The sequence below is a fragment of the Hipposideros armiger genome, unplaced genomic scaffold, assembly GCF_001890085.2.
Source record: "Hipposideros armiger isolate ML-2016 unplaced genomic scaffold, ASM189008v1 scaffold_331, whole genome shotgun sequence".
Lineage (NCBI taxonomy): Eukaryota > Metazoa > Chordata > Mammalia > Chiroptera > Hipposideridae > Hipposideros > Hipposideros armiger.
The window spans coordinates 1,227,658-1,247,324 of record NW_017731681.1 but is presented as its reverse complement, the minus strand read 5'-3'; the positions used below and the strand labels follow the sequence as shown (position 1 = coordinate 1,247,324).

The 19,667-nt window shown below is 43.4% G+C and overlaps 1 protein-coding gene across 1 annotated transcript in view; it reads right to left on the bottom strand.

Annotated features, from left to right (window-relative positions):
* Positions 1-205: 205 nt before the first annotated feature.
* The window catches only part of NUDT3 (nudix hydrolase 3), a 134,404-nt gene continuing 114,942 nt past the window's right edge, over positions 206-19,667 (bottom strand). Inside the window, exons 4-5 of the mRNA XM_019660876.1 lie at positions 18,712-18,796; positions 206-8,440 (exon numbers count right to left, since the gene is read on the bottom strand). Of these exons, the coding sequence (XP_019516421.1) occupies positions 8,262-8,440; positions 18,712-18,796 (264 nt within the window). The 3' untranslated portion in view covers positions 206-8,261. The remainder of the gene's footprint in view (positions 8,441-18,711; positions 18,797-19,667) is intronic.

The window sequence follows — 19,667 nt, the reverse complement described above, 5'->3', positions numbered from 1 at the left end:
TGAAGCAAGATGCTCATGCTGTTTGTCACAGGCTTCTCTAATTCATCCCTCACTTGAATTTCCTGAACCGCCAATCTTCCATGGGGCCACTTATGGCCTCTGGGGCAACTCCCAAGAATTCAGCAAAAAGGGGGATAAACTCAAGACGGATGTGAAGCACTCAAGAGCAACCTCCAGAAAGAAGAGACCAGACACCAAGCAGGGATGTGTGTGAAATACTGGTTTTTATTGGTTGGCACAAGATTACAACCTACAATTCCAATGCCCTTCCCTCCCACATAGCTCAAATAGAAGGAAACTGATTAACACAAAGAAAGGAAAAGCACACACACAGGTTTAGCCATTATCTGTACAAAAAGGAGCGGGATGTGGGGTGGGGGAATTTTAGGGGTAGTACCAAAGCTCTATTTAGATCACAGGGTGGGGAGGGGTCTGCCTGTCCTCTGTTGTTGGCACCACAGGAGCGGACGCTTTAGTCAAGAAGAGGAATGATTACATATGGCTGGCCTGCTGCTAAGGAGGGAAGTGGGGCTCACAGCTGCTGTGCACCTGTCTCAGCCCCCAACCTGGGGCTGGACGCAGTTCCCCTTTCTTTCCAGCCCTCCTCTGCAGCCCAACTGCTCTCATGGGAAGAGACGTGTGAAGGGAGCCTAAGAACACAGGAAAACTCGGCTTCCTTCTGCTTTCTCTGGACCAAACACCCTCCCCTCGGTGCCTGCAAGCTCGTGAAGGCCTTCCTTAGAGGTGCTGTGAAGACGCCGGGCACAGGCTGGCCTGGGCGCGTGGCCCACTTAGAGGTGCTGTGAAGACACCGGGCACAGGCCGGCCTGGGCGCATGGCCTAAGTGGGCAGGAAGGAAAACTTATCTCCCGTGCAATACCAAGCAAGGTTGTTTTGGAAACAAACAAACAAAACAACAAAAAGAAAAAGAAGGCCATGAGCCATGGGTTAGAACTTAGGTCCTGGAGTGCATCTGAACTGGGGAAGGGCGGTATTATTCCAAAGCCCAGTTTCATAAGGCAGCACCAGGTCCCAAGAGGTGAAGTGACCACAACCAACCCTTCCTCCCACACAAACGCTGTTCCTTGGATTCCCCAGTTTTGTTGAGCTCATTCGGGGTTATTTTTGCCAATATCTCCAAGGATGTGAGTGCTCAGCCCATTGGTTGTTCCACTTTCTACCCTTCTTACAAATATGAAGCACACTGCCTACGCAGGGGATGCATGCAGTGACTCTGTAGAATGAGCACGGGACTAGGTGACCTAATGATGGGAGGGGACAGCAGTAGGGTTCTAGCGTGAGCCTGTGTGACCCCAGGAGACTGGTCTCTGGGCGTGTGGGCTCCTGGCTCTGCCTAGGTTCTGGAGACATTACTAGACTTGGCCATTTAGGCCTCAGCTAAAACGTATGAGCACTAGGGAGAAGGGACAAATACTCCCATCCTTTGGAAAAGTTAACCTCAATACATCTTGGCTACTTTGCCTCAATCCAAGGGGTTCCCTAGAAATACTTGTTGAACTTGCCCAAAGGTAGACTGCAATCTGAGCGACAGACTTGCGACAGGGAAGGAAGCACAGTTAGTTCATCTGTTTTAGAACTGGAATGGTCCCAGGGGTTTGAAACCTTCTGATGCTGATGGGAGACGAGTGGAGATGGCCACAGGAAGGAAACACCTTAAGCAGACCATACTCCACAGCTGAGCAAACAGGGCTGGGGCCTCATGGACTCTTCAGAGCCTGTCCAACGTCACTGGAGAGGAGGGGAGACAAGGTCCTTGAGATGAAGGCTGGGCTGGCAAGAGCAAGGATGAAGATGCTTCCAACAGGCTCCCACTTCCTCTCTGAGAACAATGCACTTGGGCAGGCCAGAGACACTTGCTTTACTTTCACAACAGCTCCCAACATCCTCAAATGCTCCTGAATTCCTTAAGCACATGGCAAACTGGAAGCTATCTTTCCTGAAACAGATGCACTAAATGAAACTTTACTTATTCTAACCACCAACCTTTTAAATATAAACCAGTTTGAAAGTTTTCAGACCACAACAGTAAAAACAGACCTGACATTTACAAAACTGTACCACATACTGTTATTCCTTTTATGAGAGAGAGGGCCAGTTGTTTAACTACGAAACGCACCACTCCGCCACGGGGCCGGGACCCACTCGTGCATCTGTGCCTGAGCACGGATGTCCCTCCGTGGGCGGAAGTGAAAGGGGGAGGGTCTTAGAGGCCAAACAGAACACCTGAAGCTAATTAGTTTTTGCAGGGGGGTCTCTGTGGATTCTGAACAGAGATGCTCGCAGCCACATGACCAAAGGGCAGGGCTGTGTCTGTGCACTGTGGCTCGGAGGCCTGTCACTGCCTGTGGAACTCCGTCCTGTTCTTGGGAGGGACACAAGCTGCCTGCTCGCTGAGCAAGAGCCCTCTTAAGTCCTCCCCTCACTTCAGCGCTTGGGAAGCGCTCCCAGGCCCCACTTCAGATCTGCCCCAGGAGGAGGCTTTACATGGAGCAGACCCATCGCTCTGGTTCCTGGGTGTCTCTATAATCAGCCTCTACCTTCCTTGACATAAGTCGTATCTGTTATGCCGCTGGAATCAACTAACCCAAATTAGATGTCTGGTCATTTGTTAGTGAGCCTGAAAAGCGTTTCTTTTTACCAGGACAATAAAGAGGTGAAAGAAGCTACCTGATCTGTTGCTGCTTTAGGTTAACATTTCAGCTCAGCACAGAAGTGCGCAGAAAGACTGGCTCGCATCAGTATTAGCTCTGTAGGGATTTACAGGCGATCTCACTGGGAAAATGATTCCCGAAGGTGAACCACTGCACACACACTACAGAGAGGGGAGGACGTTCTCAGGCCGAGCATCAGGATTGAGGCATCTCGCTTTTCCCTAAGGAGTTCCAAAGACTTAGATTTTTATCTAAATGCCTGATTGGGACCTCACACCCAGACAGTGATTTTACTGTACTGTTGAGATTTCTCTGAAAGGCACCCCCCTCGCCCCCATGGTAAGCAATTTAGTAGGTTAACTGTCCCAGAACCAGAGCTTATGTTCCCCAACTCAGTGATGAATAAGATCTTCACATCCGGCCTGGCTGCAATGGGGGTGAAGAATCAAAGCACATCAAAGTGGTGATGAGCCTGGAAAATGACCATGCTGCAGTTTTTCTATCCTTCAAAGCCTAGCTCCAGGGTTTTACATGCTTTTTTTGGTGTTCTAGTGGCCCCTGTGCGGAGTTTAGAACTGGGAATGTAAACCAGAGGATACCTAGAGAAACTACTTAAACAGCCGACTGCCAGAGGAACACAGGCTTCCTTGTTGGGCCCAAAGCACTTTTCCTCAGCACAGTCCCCACTGGTGTGCTGGGTTCTGAGTTCGCGTGGTTTTTGTGTGAGCTTCCCTTGCTGTGGGCAGTCTCATTTTCTAGAACAAGTTCAAACTCACCAAATCATCATTACAAACAAAGATTTAGGGGAGAGACACGCCTTTTTTACTTAGAAAGCTTCATATTGCAGAGACACACAAAATCACGTGACTGCTAGCCTCAGCTCAAGGAATCTGTCCACATCAACACCACACGGGGAGTCTTTCTTTCTCAATTATTAATTTTTCAGGGGAATAGGAGGACAAAGCACTTGATTCATCCGAAGGTGAGAGGTATCATTTTCTTAGATGTCCTGATTAGGCTTCTCACATCCTGGAAAGGTTATCTATCAGCTGATGCAAGAACATGGTCAAACGTGGAGCTGCCCTTTTAGAGGCAGGAGGTTCCAAAGGAGAACCTGCCGGAAAACTCTGGGTTCCCAGGACCTGTGTGATATCAAGTCAGCCCAATGCACGGACCACGGTGTCTTGCCTGGACTGCAGTCAGTGCTTTCCAATTTACAATTGACCTGAAAATCTCCAGTGTGTCAGTGCTTTAGGTGACATCTGACGTGGAATGAACACACAGCTCTTTTGGGTAGGAGAGGTCTCTGCGGCAAGGCTCAGCCTAGAGCGCGAAGGCTGACTGGGTGCTTTCCCACCTACTCCAAATGAGGTGCTGGGGGCAAGGCTGAAGCCACCGGCATGGACAGCGGCCTGGAAGCCTCCCGTAAGCTGGGGAAAATGGTGCCATGCCAGCAGGGCTCAGAAGATGTGACAGCCACCTCAGCTGGGCAGTGTGAACTGCAGAGCCTCAGCTCTGCCCTCTTTAGCTTCAAGAACCAGAACCAGGAGCACTGTGTGCACTGCTCAGTTACTATTAAAGAATCTCCTCCACACAGAACCGTGGGAGGTAACTGTCCTCTTGTCTATTTTTTTGTAAAAATGCGGATTATTTTCTGAAATGCAGATGTGGGACCAGGATGAAGCGATACTGTCAATAGCTAACCCTCATTTCCCTTAAAGCAAAAATTCATACCACTGTGGTCATATCTCCAGGTATTTCTTCTAACTCTAAATCTACTCTCAACTAAGATGGGCTTATAGAACACTACAGAAATATTACAAATCACAGTTGTGGCAAAAATCACATTGTAGTTATTAAATCCTTTTTGTAAACTAAAAAAAAAAATGTGGCTCAGTTGCTAAGCTGTTTTAAAAAACATCAGGTGGGAAGACTAACACAGGCGTTATCATAGCACTAGGCAGAAATGACAAATGTGTGAAGTTCAGCGTGTGAAACGCATACCGGGTCCAACAGAAGAGCAATTAACCCTCTGGTTAAAGGGGTTCAGAAGGAGCCCCCAATGAGTGCTGGGTGTGGCGAGGACAAAGGGTAACGAGAACTAGGAAGAAAGAGGAAGGAGGAAGAACAATGCTGAGTGGAGCTTTTTTCTTCTGAAAACAAAAGGTGACTTTTTTCTTCTAAGCAAGTCTCAGAGACTTTACATGGGCTGACTCCTAATATCAAAACAAAGTATTTTTTTGGTAAGAAGGAACCTGACTATGTAGCAATATGTTTACGAAACGGCTGCAAAACACTCCTAGAGGGCAGTGACCCACTCTGCCCCCAGAGGCTGAGAAGTAAGGCCTATAGTGCCTCACTGCTGCACAGAGCTGCGCACTGCTCCGCAGGGGCAGAAAGCCTGTGGCAAGGCCCGCTTCCAGGCCCTCCCCAGCCAGCCGGCCACAGAGGGGGGACACTTCCACGTTCTTTGATCCCTCCAGATGGCCTCTCAGTGAGAGAGCCCTCTCTACCAGGGCAGATGGAGCAGCAGACACTTGTAAAAACAAAACACAGTCAATTCATTAACGTTTCCATCCTGTTAGGTTTGCTACAAGAAAAATCAAGCCTCCTGTTTCATGGGCTGCATTGTTCTGAAAGGCTACAAAAAAATCTAACACGCTGACTCCTGCAGGTAGCCCATCTCTCTCTCTCTCTCTCTCTCCTGCCCCCTCCCCCATACACACAAAGTCCTGGTCCAAAAAGATGGCATGACCTCACTGGCGTTTCCCCAATGGCTGTAATTTATAAACCAAAAACAAATTTTAATTTAAAAACATCCATTGCTCTCTCTCTGTTCTGAGGATGGAGGACTCTGATGGATGCTCCAGCAATAACCAGAATCTAGGACATTCAAATTCACTGAGGAAGAGACTTTCTTTCTGCCCTGAATACAGGCAACTTTCCGTCAAGCCTGAAAATGCTCGCAGAATTACTGGCAAATCAGTGTCAATGAAATATTTTGCAAGTAAGGTGATTTTTGTGCTTTCTTTTGTTTCTCCTTGCTTTCTGTGGGGAGATATAAAGTTTACTACAACTGTGGGTCTAAGTAATCTATCACCGAGGGCTGTGACCACACATCAGAAAAGGCAGCCATGCTGTTTATGGTGCCAGGAAGGGAAAAACACCAACCTCTGCTCACCAGAATCCGAGTGCAACAGAAAACATCACCAGTGTCAACAGTTCTGGTGCCTGACAAAGCCTCCTTTTGTCAGTCAGGAAAGCATCAGCACAATCTCTCCAGTGAACTGCATTAATAGGATCCATTCATGTCACCGAAAAATACTTCTTGGCACAGTTCACTTTCCTGACCCAAAGACGCCAACAACAATCCAAGCTGGGCTTTGCAGGGTAGTATATTGTTACACCAGCCCAGGAAAAACACCTTCAGATCATTACAAAGTGCACAAATTGCTGTTAACACTGCAGTGCCCTTTTTAGGAGTACTGACTGTTTTCCTGCAAAGCACTTTCAGTCCATATCATAAAGGGAGAATTTATTTGGAAGAATGTGCTTTTGGGATTCTGCTTGGTGCTTAGTTGGACTTATTTATTTTCCCCTTTATGTATTATTTGAACAGAACCTTAGGATGCTCTAAATCAGGCAACGAGCAACGGTGTGTTCATTTTTAAGTAGGACATGTGAACACTGACTTGGCATTTAGACTCAAATCCCATGGTGCTCTTTCAATCCACTGGGACCCTGACTTGGGGGTACAATTCATTTTCCAGAGCCAAGATGGGATCCTAAGGAAACTGCCAGCACTGTTTTGGTTCTGTGTTTCAAGACTGGGAGAGAAGATGCAAACCAAGAGTAGATGGCAAAATTTAAATTCACCAACTCATGTCCCCCAAAATGCTGAACACTACATGACACAGGCCTATCAGATATATACATTTCTTTAGTGGGAGGGAAGAGCAACAGCTTTGCAATGTTTGAGTATTTATTAGAATTTTAAATAAAGAGAACTACGATTCTAACTTCACATCTTGGCTATGTTTTGACAAAGGAGATGCCACTAAGAGTGTAGCAACAAACTCCTGTCCCAAGCCAGGGATTGATCAGTGCCTCCCCTCCCAGTCGCACCTCCATATCGCAAGGCCCTTTTCTGCCTACTTCCCAACAAAACCACACAATTGGCAAATGAAGCCGGCATGAAACCTATGTCAAACCCAACAAGACAGTTTGCAGTGAGACGATGCATTATGCAGCTGTTCTAGTAAATGATTAAGCATCTCTCGTATCACTTCTCAGCAGAAGATGGACCTTTCACATCCTAGTGGGAGACAAATGTGGTATTTCTGAGCATGCTCTATGATGCAATTATAAGTGCTGTAACATTATGAAGACAAGCAAACACCCAAGCTTTGCTCCTGGGTACTTTTCAGGAACTTAGCAGTTACCCAGGAGGGGACAGGACCCCCACCCCACCCCCACTGCACTTGCCGAGTGGAGTCGGATGCTTCAGAGCACGGGACAATGTCCAGTTCGGCTCGCTGTAAGGCTTGTGTGCACAAGGAGAGGCCGTTCTTGGCGGTAAGTAGCATATGGAAAACATCGCAAACCAGCAGGAGAGGAATAGTGCTTGATGCTCCAGTATTTTTTATAGTAATCCCAAGAATCCAGTTCAAATCCCTATTGTCAACAAGTGGGGAGGAATTCAATTTCTATCATTGTTTCTCCGGATCTGAGCTGAGGCCATTTGCTCCTGGCTTGGTAATAAAAAGAAAATAGGATTCTTCCTGTTTCTTTCTTGGCATGGAAACACAGCTTCGAGAAGAGGAGGCTATGAGTTCTGGGAGCACTATGAAGGTAGCTACACTCACTCTTCCTGCACCTACACAACTACAGTCAATGACTGGGGAACGGAGAAAGGACAGGGAAACTCATCTAGCCACTAGAACGGGAAACAAAAAGAAATTGTGAGGCTCTCCATTTCAGGAACACCCCCAATTTGAAAAAAAAAAAACAAAAAAACAAAACCTTGAAAAATTTCAACAGTTAAATTCCTCTTCTGAAGTCATTCATTTACATATTATATGCTCAGTATATAATGTGTAGATAAATGTATCCTGCAGGGAAAGTGACAACCTGCTGGACTGAACAGCACATTACAGAACAAATTCTTGAAAGGTTTCATCTCATACTGGTATCTTTTAATTAAAAAAAAACCAAAATAAAAATCAAAGAAAAATGTCTGGCCAGGGCTGGGATGAGACAAACAGGAATACTTCAGAATCCAAGGCAGAGGGAAAGCTGTTTGCCTCTTTTTAGAGGACAGTAGGGGTGTGAAAAGGGAGGGACAGATCATGCACAGAAGTACTTACAAATTACACACCCCACCCCCAACCCCCTCAATAAAAAGAGAAGCAGAAGCCCCATCACTTAACACCAAATGGCAACATTACCAATAAACCCTTCTCTGTTGCCCATCGAGCCTTATTTGAAAGAGGCGGCCTGTGAGGAGAGGTGGAAAGAGCAAGGGTGAGAGGGAAGGTCTGCACTTCAGTCTAGTTTCCAATTTCCATTTCTCTTACAGGAAGTCTTCAGTCATCTGATGCCTGACATGGAGCTCTGAGCAGAAACCGAGTACGCAGTGGCCACGACTGGGGTGCCGTTGTTGGCCGAATAGCCTTGCCTCAACGTTTCAAAATACGACGCCTGCACGGGCTTGTGACACTGCAGCACTTTCACGGCATCTTCTATTTTAAACCATTCCCTCTTCCTTCCTGTAGAGGCAGAGAAAGGGAAATCAGTACAAAGCGAAGCAATGAAAAGCTTTCTGATCTTACACAGATTTTGAGAAAACGTAGAAGAAAACACGAAAGCAATGGTTAATATTTTTTAAATATGTATTATAAATGTATTTTCCTTATTTTCTTCTCTTCTAAGAGTAATGCAAACACACTTTAGATGCTTCGAATACTGTCCAGATGCCTAACGCAGAACACAGGTGAGAAATCTGCAAACCGGAGCAAGCAGTAATTGTAGGAAACCTGCCCTCCAGACAGAAGCATTGCTAATGGTTTCCTCTTGCGCTCCTGGGCCCCTGGGCCTTTCTAGGCTTGCATATAAGAGTTTGAAGCCCAGCCAGCATCCCTATCTTTTCCAAAACTCAACAGGAACATTAAGCTTCCAGAATTACCAGGATGGCTGGCTTATAATCAGTTATTTTAAAAAAATTTATATGAATATCTACATAATACAAAATATTTTATAAAAACCTCAACACAATCACTATTAACTTCAGTCTATTTTCTTACTTTTTAAAAATGTGTGTGTTACATGCCATTGAATACATTCTGATTCCCAAGGACCCTATGAATGAGTGACGTCCACAGTGTCCCGTCCTCAGCAGCCCTGCTCGGCCCCTGTAGACTCAGGCCTATGGCTTCTTTATGGAGTCAGTCCATCTCATATTTGGTCTTCCTCTTAATGTGTTTTAAAATCCTTTATTATTTTTTCCTTTTATTATAAAAGATCACTGCATAAAATTGGGAAAATGGAGGAAAGTATAAAGAATTACCCATAATCTTATAAACCAGAAATGACCACTCTCAATACCTTTATTTGTTTTTCTTTCATCATATTGAAAAAGACGCCATTTGAACAGCTATAACTGCGACCATGATTTAAGGTGCTCCAATCGTGAAAGGCTCACCTTTCTCACCCATCCCCTAACCTCCCTTCCATTTAGCAACCATCAGTTTGTTTCCTGCATCTGTGGGTCTATTTCTGTTTTGTTTGTTGGTTTATTCTGTTCTTTAGATTCCACATATAAGTGAGATCATATGGTATTTGTCTTTCTCAGTCTGACTTATTTCACTTAGCATAATATTCTCAAGGTCCATACATGTTGTTGAGAATGGTAAGATTTCATTCTTTTTTATGGCCCAGTAATACTCCATTGTATAAATGCACCACAGTTTCTTTATCCAATCATCCACTGATGAGCATTTTGGTTGTTTCCATATCTTGGCTATTGTGACTAGCGCTGCAGTAAACACAGGGGTGCATATATTTTTTCAAATCAGTGTTTTGGATTTCTTTGGATAAATACACAGGAGTGCAATTGCTGGGTCATAAGGTAGTTCTAGTTTTAATTTTTTGAAGAACCTAGATACTGTTTTCCAGTGGCTGCACCAACACTGCACAAGGGGTTCCCTTTTATCGACATCCTTGCCAACACTTGTTGTTTGTTGATTTATTGATGATAGCCATTCTGACAGGAGTAAGGTGGTATCTCATTGTAGGTTTTATTTGCATTTCTCTAATCTTAGTGACATTGAGCACCTTTTCATATGTCTATTGGCCATCTGTATGGAGAAATGTCTGTTCAGGTCCTTTGCCCTTTTTTTAAAAAAAGATTTTTATTGGGGAATTGGGGGGATGGGAACAGTGCTGGGGAATTGGGGGAAGGGGAACAGACAAGTTGCTGTCATTTTGTTTTTCAGTCTAGTTGTGGAGGACGTTGCTTCACTGGCCCAAGTTGGCACCATCATTGCACTCTTCCCGGGTGAGGCAGATCAGTCGCTGGCTTCTGTACGGCCGCTCACTGTGGCTGCTGACCGCTCACGCTGGCTGCTGGCTACATACGGTAGCCCATGGCAACCCACTGCCACAGGGGCTGCAGCCTACGCTGTTGCCAGTGACTCACGGCAGCCCAGCTCCAGGTTGAGCTGTTGTTCAGCATCTTAGTTGTGGAGGGCAGTGTCACTGGCCCTCATATGTGGGATCCGAACCGGGGCCCTCTGGCATCCCAAGCCAGTTCTTAACCATCGCGCCACTCGGCCGGCCCAGCTTTGCCCGTTTTTTAATTGGATTGTTTTTTGTGGTGTTGAGTTGTATAAGTTATTTTTATAAATTTTGGATATTAACTCCTTATCAGAGGTATCATGGGCAAATGTCTTCTCCCGTTCAGTAGGATGCCATTTTGCTTTGTTGATGGTTTCCTTTGCTGTGAAAAAACTTTTCAGTTTGATGTAATCCCATTTGTTCATTCTTTCTTTTGTTTCCCTTGCTCACAGAGATACATCAGTAAAAATATTACTGAGGGTAATGTCTGAGAGTTTCCTTCCTATATTTTCTTCTAGGAGTTTTATGGTTTCGGGTCTTACATTCAAGTCTTTAATCCACTCTGAGTTTATTTTTATATATGGCATAAAAATGTAGTCCAGCTTCATTTTTTTGCATGTATCTGTACAGTTTTCCCAGCACCATTTATCGAACAGACCATCTTTATCTCAATGTTTATTCATGCTTCCTTCGTCATAGATTAAATGACCATATAGGCATAGGTTTATTACTGGGCTCTCTATTCTGTTCCATTGATCTATGCATCTGTTTTAATGTTCATACTATGCTATTTTGATTACTATAGCCTTGTAGTATAACTTGATACCAGGTAGTGTGATACCTCCAGCTTTGTTCTTCTTTCTCAGGATTTCCGTGTCTGTTTGGGGTCTTTTATGATTCCATATAAATTTTAGGATTATTTGTTCTAGTTCTGTGAAAAATGTCATTTGTATTTTGATAAGGATTGCGCTGAATCTATAGATTGCTTTATGTAGTATGGACATTTTAACTATATTCATTCTTCCTATCCATGAACATGGTATATGTTTCCATTTATTTGTATCTTCTTTAATTTCTCTCTTCAATGTCTTATAATTTTCTGAGTACAGGTATTTTCCTTTCTTGGTTAAATTTATTCCTAAGTACATTATTATTATTATTATTATTATTATTATTATTATTATTCAACTGTAAATGGGATTTTCTTAATTTCTCTTTCTATAGTTCGTTATTGGTATATAAAAATGCAACCGGGTTCCAGTCAAGATGGTGCAGTACGTAAAAGCCGTGCTTACCTTCTCCTATGACATCAAAATTACAACTAAACTACAAAAAAAACCATCATTGAGAATCAACTAAAATCTTTCTGAGCTGGAACCCTACAACTAAGGACATGCAGAAGAAGCCACCTTGAGACTGTTAGGAGGGGCAGAGACACAGAATGGGATCATCTCACACCTGTGTGTGACCTTTTAAAATTGAGAGGGATTATCTTGACTGCGGAAGTTCCCTGGAGGAGCGAGGGGTCCCATCCCCTCCCCAGCCCAGAGTTACAGTACTGGGAAGAGAAGTCCCCATAATTTCTGGCTGTGAAACCAGCAGAGATTGTGACTGTGTGAGACAGAAGGTGGTCGAAGGCCCACCTCTTAAAGGGACCTTGTGTGGACTTATCCACTGATGGAATCACTGGCTCTGAGCTCCAGCGCTGGGGCAGCAGAGACATGGGTGGGGGTAACTGAGTTGTCTGGCTTCAGGATGGTGGTTGGAGGGGCAGCTTTCTCCTGGATGGAGGAGCTGGCAGAGGTCATTGTTTATTTGTTGAGCCCTCCCCATTCCCAGTGTGCAGATGCAGGCTGTTGCCATATCTGAGTCTTCATCAAGCTGACTGATGTCATTCATTCACCACGCCCTGATGATTTGAGACCCTGCCACACCCAACTTTTGGGTACACCCAAGCCACTTCCAGTGGCTTTTTTGTACAAACTGCCTGCCTTGGCTCATGCTGCGGATTGTCCTAGGATCTTGCAAAGGTTCTCAGAACCCAGACAAGCAGCATCTGCCTTGAGCATGTCTTCTACCTCTTGCTGAGCAGCCCTAAGCCCGGCACTAATGGCAGCTGGCCTTCATTTAGAGCTTGGCCTCTCAAGCCACTTCCAAGCACAGCACGGGCGGTGGCCATCTGTGGATTTCTTTGTGGCTCTTGCAGGGTGGCCCCTGGTGGGGTACTGGATGTGGCTGAACTTGACCTGCAGCAGGTCCCCTCCCAGGTGGCCCTGGGCCTGGCGCCCCCCAGCGGTCAGCTTCGAAACTATCTGGAGCATCACCCAGCCACCTCCAAGAATAACACACCCAAGGGGCAGGTTGGGCAGGCACCAGAGCCCTGCTGAGGCAGAGCCTGCTCTGCAGGGTCAGCCCCTGCACCACAACTCCTCCAAGGTCAGTCTGCACAACCAGTGAGCCTGAGGGTCAATCCCTCCCACTGATGTGCAAATCGCAACCAAGGCTCAACTACAAGAGGAGGGCACACACAACCCACACAAAGGACCACCTGGAGTGCGTGGCTCAGGTGACCAGAAAGATTGAGCCACTGGGCCCCACAGGACATCTACTATATAAGGTCACTCTACTAAGACCAGGAGATATAGCAACCCTACCTAATATTGGGTTGTTGGAAAAGTCATGACGCATTTTTGCAACGAAAAAATAGAAAAAATACGTCATGACTTTTCCGACAACCCAATACATAGAAACAAACACAGGGAGGCAGCCAAAGAAACATGTCCCAAATAAAAGAAAAGAACAAAGCTCCAGAAAAAGAACTAAACAAAATGGAGACAAGTAATCTACCAGACACAGTGTTCCAAACACTGGTTATAAGAATGCTCAATGATCTCAGGGAGAATTTCAACAAAGAGATAGGAAACATAGAAATGGAGATAGAAAACATAATTAAGAACCAGTCAGAAATGAAGAATATAATAACTGAAATAAAGAATACATTACTGGGAATCAACTGATTAGAGGAAGCAGAGGATCAAATCAGGGATTTAGAAGATAAGATAGGCAGAAAACCCCAATCAGAACAGCAAAAAGAAAAAAGAACCCCCCAAATTGAGGAGAGTTTAAGGGGCCTCTGGGGCAACCTCAAGCATACCAATATTTGCATTATAGGGGTACTAGAAGGAGAAGAGAGAGAGCAAGGAATTGAAAACCTATTTGAAGACATAATGACCGAAAACTTCCCTAACCTGGCGAAAGAAATAGATATACAAGCCCCAGCAGCACAGAGTCCCAAACAAGATGCACCCAAACAGGCCAACACCAAGAAACATCATAATTAAAACACCAAAGGTTAAAGACAAAGAGAGAACCTTAAAAGCAGCAAGAAAAAAGCAGTTAATTACCTACAAGGGAGCCCCCATAAGAGTATCAGTTGATTTCTCAACAGAAACTTTGCAGGCCAGAAGGGAGGGATTGGCACAAAATATTCAACATGACGAAAAGCAAGGATTTACAGCCAAGATTACTCTACTCAGCAAGGCTATCATTTAAAATCGAAGGACAGGTAACAAGTTTCCCAGACAAGAAAAAGCTAAAGGAGTTCATCAACACCAAACCAGTATTATAAGGAATCTGAGGGTGACTTCTTTAAGATGAAAAAAATAAATAAAAAAAAATAAAATGGCAACCTATCAACAATTACTTTCAATGGAAATGGAGTTAATGCTCCAATCAAAAGATAGGGGAGCTGTGAATGGACAAGAAAACAAGACGCTTCCATATGCTGCTTACAAGAGACACACTTCAGATCAAAAGACACACACAGACTGAAAGTAAAGGGATGGAAAAAGCTATTTCATGAAAATGGAAACAAACAAAAAGCTGAAGCAGCAATACTTATACCAGACAAAATACACTTTAAAACAAAGACTATATGGGCCAGCCGAGTGGCGCGATGGTTAAGAACTGGCTTGGGACACCAGAGGGCCCCGGTTCGGATCCCACATATGAGGGCCAGTGACACTGCCCTCCACAGCTAAGATGCTGAACAACAGCTCAACCTGGAGCTGGGCTGCCATGAGTCGCCGGCGACGGCATGGGCTGCAGTCCCTGTGGCAGTGGATTGCCATGGGCTACCGTGTGTAGCCAGCAGCCAGCGTGAGCGGCCAGCAGCCGCAATGAGCAGCCATCCAGAAGCCGGCAACTGATCTGCCTCGCCTGGGAAGAGTGCAATGATGGTGCCAGCTTGGGCCAGTGAAGCAACATCCTCCACAACTAGATTGAAGAACAAAAACGACAGCAACTTGTCTGTTCCCCTTCCCCCAACTCCCCAGCACTGTTCCCATCCCCCCAATTCCCCAATAAAAAACTTTAAAAAACCCCCAAAAAACAAAGACTATAGAGTGGTTCAGTTGATTAAGAGCTCGCTCAAGAGTTTGAGCTCTGAGCAACAGCGGTTCGATTCCTGGCCTGAGCTAAGCAGCTGCTGAGCTGCCAACAGGTGGCAGGATGGCTCAGCTAAAACAAACAAACAAAAAAACCCCCAAAAGAACAAAAACCAAAGACTATAACAAGAGACAAAGAAGGCCCTAGTAACCCCACTTTGGGTATTTACCCAAAGAAGCCCAGAATGCTACTTTGAGGGGATATGCTCATCTATATGTTTACTGCAGCGCTGTTTACTATAGCCAAGACACGCAGGCAACCTGGGTGTCCCTGAATAGATAAATGGATAAAGAAGAGGTGGTAACATATATACAATGGAATATTACTCAGCTGTAAAAAAGAATGAAATCTTGCCATCTGCGACAACATAGTGGGCCTATAGGGTATTGTGCTGAGTGTAGTAAGCCTGACAGCGAAAGAAAAATGTCATAAATTTCACTTATAAGTGGACTCTAAAGAACAAAATAAACAAACCAACATAAGAGAAACTCATAGATATAGAGAACATTTTGACAGTTGTCAGATGGGAGGGCTGTTAGGGGTAGGTGAAAAGGGGAAGAGATTGAGAAGTACAAATTGGTTGTTACACAGTAGTCATGGGATGTAAGGTATAGAACAAGGAATATAGTCAGTAATATTGTAATAACTGTGTATGGTGTCAGGTAAGTACTAGATCGGGGTGATAGATGGGAGCGGGGGTGGGGGCAGAGTAAAAAAGGTGACGGGATTAAGAAATACAGATTGGTAGTTACAAAATACAGGGATGTAAAATATAGGGAATATAATCAATAATACGGTAACAACTATGTGTAGTGCCAGGTGGGTACTAGTCAGGAGGATCACTTCCTAAATTATATAAATGCCTAATCACTATGCTGTATACCTGAAACTACTATAAAATAATACTGAATGTCAACTGTAATTGAAAAATTAAAAGCGGGGGGAGATAAGTAAGGATAAGAGGTTCAAAGTTCCAGATATAAAACAAATAAGTCTTGGGGACGTAATATGCAGCATAGAGATACAGTCAATAATATTGTGATAACGTGGTACAGTGTCAGATGGTTGCTGGACTTACAATGGTGATCACTTCTTCAGCATAGGGAATATAATCAGTAAGGTGGTAATAACTCTGTATAGTACCAGGTGAGTGCTGTTGAATAACTATGATGTACACTTGACTAATGTAATATTGTATGTTAGCTATGTCAATAAAAATCTTTTAAAAAAATTAAAAATGCAACTTATTTCTGGATATTAATTTTGTATCCTGCTACCTTTACTAAATTCATTTATGAATTCTAATAGTTTTCTGGTGGAATCTTTTGGATTCTCTATGTATAGTATTATGTCCTCTGCAAATAAGGACAGTTTTACTTCTTCCTTTTCCATTTGGATGCCTTTTATTTCTTTTTCTTGTCTGATTCCTGTGGCTAGGACTTCCAGAACTATGTTGAATAAAAGTGGTGAAAGTGGGCATTCTTGTCTTGTTCCTGATCTTAGGGGAATGCTTTTAGCTTTTCCCCATTGGGTATGATGTTAGCTGTGGGTTTGTCATACATGGCCTTTATTATGTTGAGTGTTGTGAGGATTAATATATAAAGTACTCAAATACGTGGCACATAGTACATGCTATAAGAATTTGCTTTTTATTACTATTGTTATTATTTCTTTTTTTTCTTCACACTGTTTTTTTTCTTTTTTACTTCACACTGTTTCTTAAACATTTGTCTATGTTATAAAAATTATAACATTTAATGGCTGTGCATTACATCATAACATTTAGCATGGATATACTGTCATGCACTTAACAATTTCCCTATCATTGAACATCATTATTCTGCTATTTTAGTTATTATAAATTATGCTACAATTAAAAAAAATGTTTTGTTTTTAACCTCCCAGGGAAAGAGCCCTAGAATGAAGATTATAAGAATAAAACATGAACTCTAAAGAGTTCATGATATATAGTGCCAAATTATTTTCCACAAAGGCCATACCAATCCCCAGTCCTGCTTGTGTGTCGGAAAGTTGGTCTCACCACACTCCTGCCATCACTGTTACCTTTTTTTGGTCATTGCCAATTCTTTAGGTTAAAACCAATATTGCATTTTTGTTTTCATTTCAAATTCCTATTTTAATGTAGTTCTAACTAGTGTATATACCTTAAAATGTACATACATTTACTATGTATTACCTTTCAAAGTTGAATTGAATTACGGTAGCAATGTGTAGTATGACCTTTGCTCAAAAGATAGAGTTAATCAAATGAATCACACATCATGCAGGACAAAGAAAACGCGGAATCAAGGTTGTCATTCGAGAAGCACAAGACCATTTTGAAGAGGTATTTGAAATTCGAGCAAGTTGTGGAAGTACAACGACAATGGAGGTGTGAGTAAGCAACAGAGCCTCCAACACGCCTAACAACTGTACGCATTCGTGATAAGTTTGAGATGCATGGTACTGTGTGAAGAAATTGAAATGGCATGTGCAGTGATACAAGTGGACACTTAGGTCAGCATTGCTCAAGCAGTAGTTCACTATAATCAGAAGTGTCTGGACGCTGATGGTAACCACTTTGAGCTCCTCTTGTAATTGCAGAAGTCAAACTTGACTTGTATTCATCTTTTCTTATCAGTATATAATTGAGTATTACAATTTTAATCCAGTTTTTTCCATTCTTAAAATGTGTATACATTTTTTGGGCACCCTCTGTATAATTCTATACCCTGGGTTTTTCATCCACCAGCAATGTTTCATGAGCAGTTTTCCATGGTATATAGCTTTCAAAGTATGTGTTTAACAGCTGTATAACATTCCATCAGATGAATGTACCTTGAATCACTTATCATTCACTGAGTTGTACATTTAAGACCTAATTTTTCATGTGAAAAAGGCTCATTTGAAAGAAGGTTCATAGGCTTATTCCCCATGTTTTAGATTATTTCATTTAGAGTCAATTCTCAGAAGTGGGAATACTAAGTGAAAGGCTTTTTGGATATTAATATAGCAGTGGTACCTTAAAAATTCCTATCACAAGTGTGTGACTCCCACCCAATAGAGTGCTATGAGGACAGGACCACACTGCACTCATCACTGTTTCTGCTTCAGGCCCCAGCATCAGCTGTCAAGGAGTCTATTTTTAATAAACCCCCAATGAATTTAGTTACTTAGGCATATTGCATTTTTACCAGATACAAAGCCATTAAAAGCTGAAGGGCTATAAAATGCCCAGATGAGCAGTGAGGGGCATGGTAGCAAAGCACACGCTAACAATAAACGGAGACATTTTGGCAAGTGAATTTATCCCTTTGCCAATTTATAACAGAAATTAATTTAATTAATTTATACTTTTCTGGAATAGTTTCCAGAGGTAAAAGACTAATCCATGAAGTAACCATGAAGTCACTTCAGTTTTCAGTTCAAAGGACATACACCCAACAATGAGCTGAGAGATCAAAGAAAATGGCTCCTTAGAAGAAAGCCAGGTACCCCTGAAGGGTAATATGAATAAAACTGGAAACTTCTCCCACTACTATGCATCTACTAAGTGACTGGAGAGTGGCTCACCCACCACCCCAACAGTTTTCTCTGACAGTAAGAATAAGCATCACATGGAACAACCAAGGACCTGCTCTCACCTGGGGTTCTGTGGCCAGCGGCGGGCCTGGCCTCGTGGAGGCCGATCAGTATGTGCTGAGGAGGAGCCAATCTGATTTTAGAAATAGTTCTTCTTTTTATGGGCCATATTTCTATTTGTTGATCATATACCAATTTCAGCTTCCTTTTAAACATTTCAAAATACTAGCTTTCACAAGCTCAGAAATGGACATGCCCGTTTTATAAAACACACCCTTCTATTATTTGGTTCCGTATCAGACTCTTGTTTCTGATTCTGAGGAATGACCCGTGGTGTGGCAAAGATATAAAATATCTGTTACAGGGAGCTCTGGGGGGGCTGCCTGGGATGACTTACCAATGTTAACCGAGTCTTCCCAATCTTCCAGCACTTCTGTGACAATGAGCACATACACATACGTTCTGTGCTTCCTCTCCTGGTTCTGAGGGCAAAGAGAAAAGGACAGAGAAAGTTTTTCCTCACAGAGCTGAGATTACTTAAATGAAGCACACCCTTAGACATACGTCCAGAGAGCTTAGACACAAGGATTCCTTTTACTTTTTACTGTCCTACAATCAAACATGAACTAGTCCTAGATGGCCTATTTAAGACACGCCACACTTGCATTTGAGGGTGTGCTCTTTGGCTGGATGTCTAAGGCCAAGGCTTTACTCTCTTTTTTCCTTTTCCTTTGCGCAAGTGCAACTTCACAGGAATGTTGTGATAAGGAAATTCATGACCTTTTAAGAACAAGACACCAAATAAATTTAATTAGCTGGGGCACCAGAAGGAGAAAGGACCGTGGATGGGCCCCATCAGTGCAAGCAATTGGTGATCTCACACATCTCCCTTCCTACTGGCCTTGTTCAGCTTTATTCCGATTTCTCACTTCTGTCCACCTTCCCCCAAATCTCTACCCCAGGCCATTTCCTTGTTTCTCTCTCCTCTGCCATAGCTACTTATCTTCTATTTCTCCTCTGTCTTCCCCATACTTATCTATTCCTCCTCATATGTTAGGAGGAAAGGAAGAGAGGCAGGGATGGGATTAATAATACTTACAAATAATATTGTAGCTGTTTGGAGACTATGGGATTTAAAAAAAAGAAAGCAAGCTGGTGCTGCTTTGTTTTGAAAACTCAGTGAAACAAAGATGGCATCTTTCCTAGATTAAGACTGCAATGGACTGAATATTTATGTTCTCCCCAAATTCATCTGCTGAAATCTTAATCCCCAGTGTTACGAGGCATTACGAGGCGGGGCCTTTGACAGGTGATGAGGTTACGAGGGCTAACCCCCATGAATGGGGTTAGTGC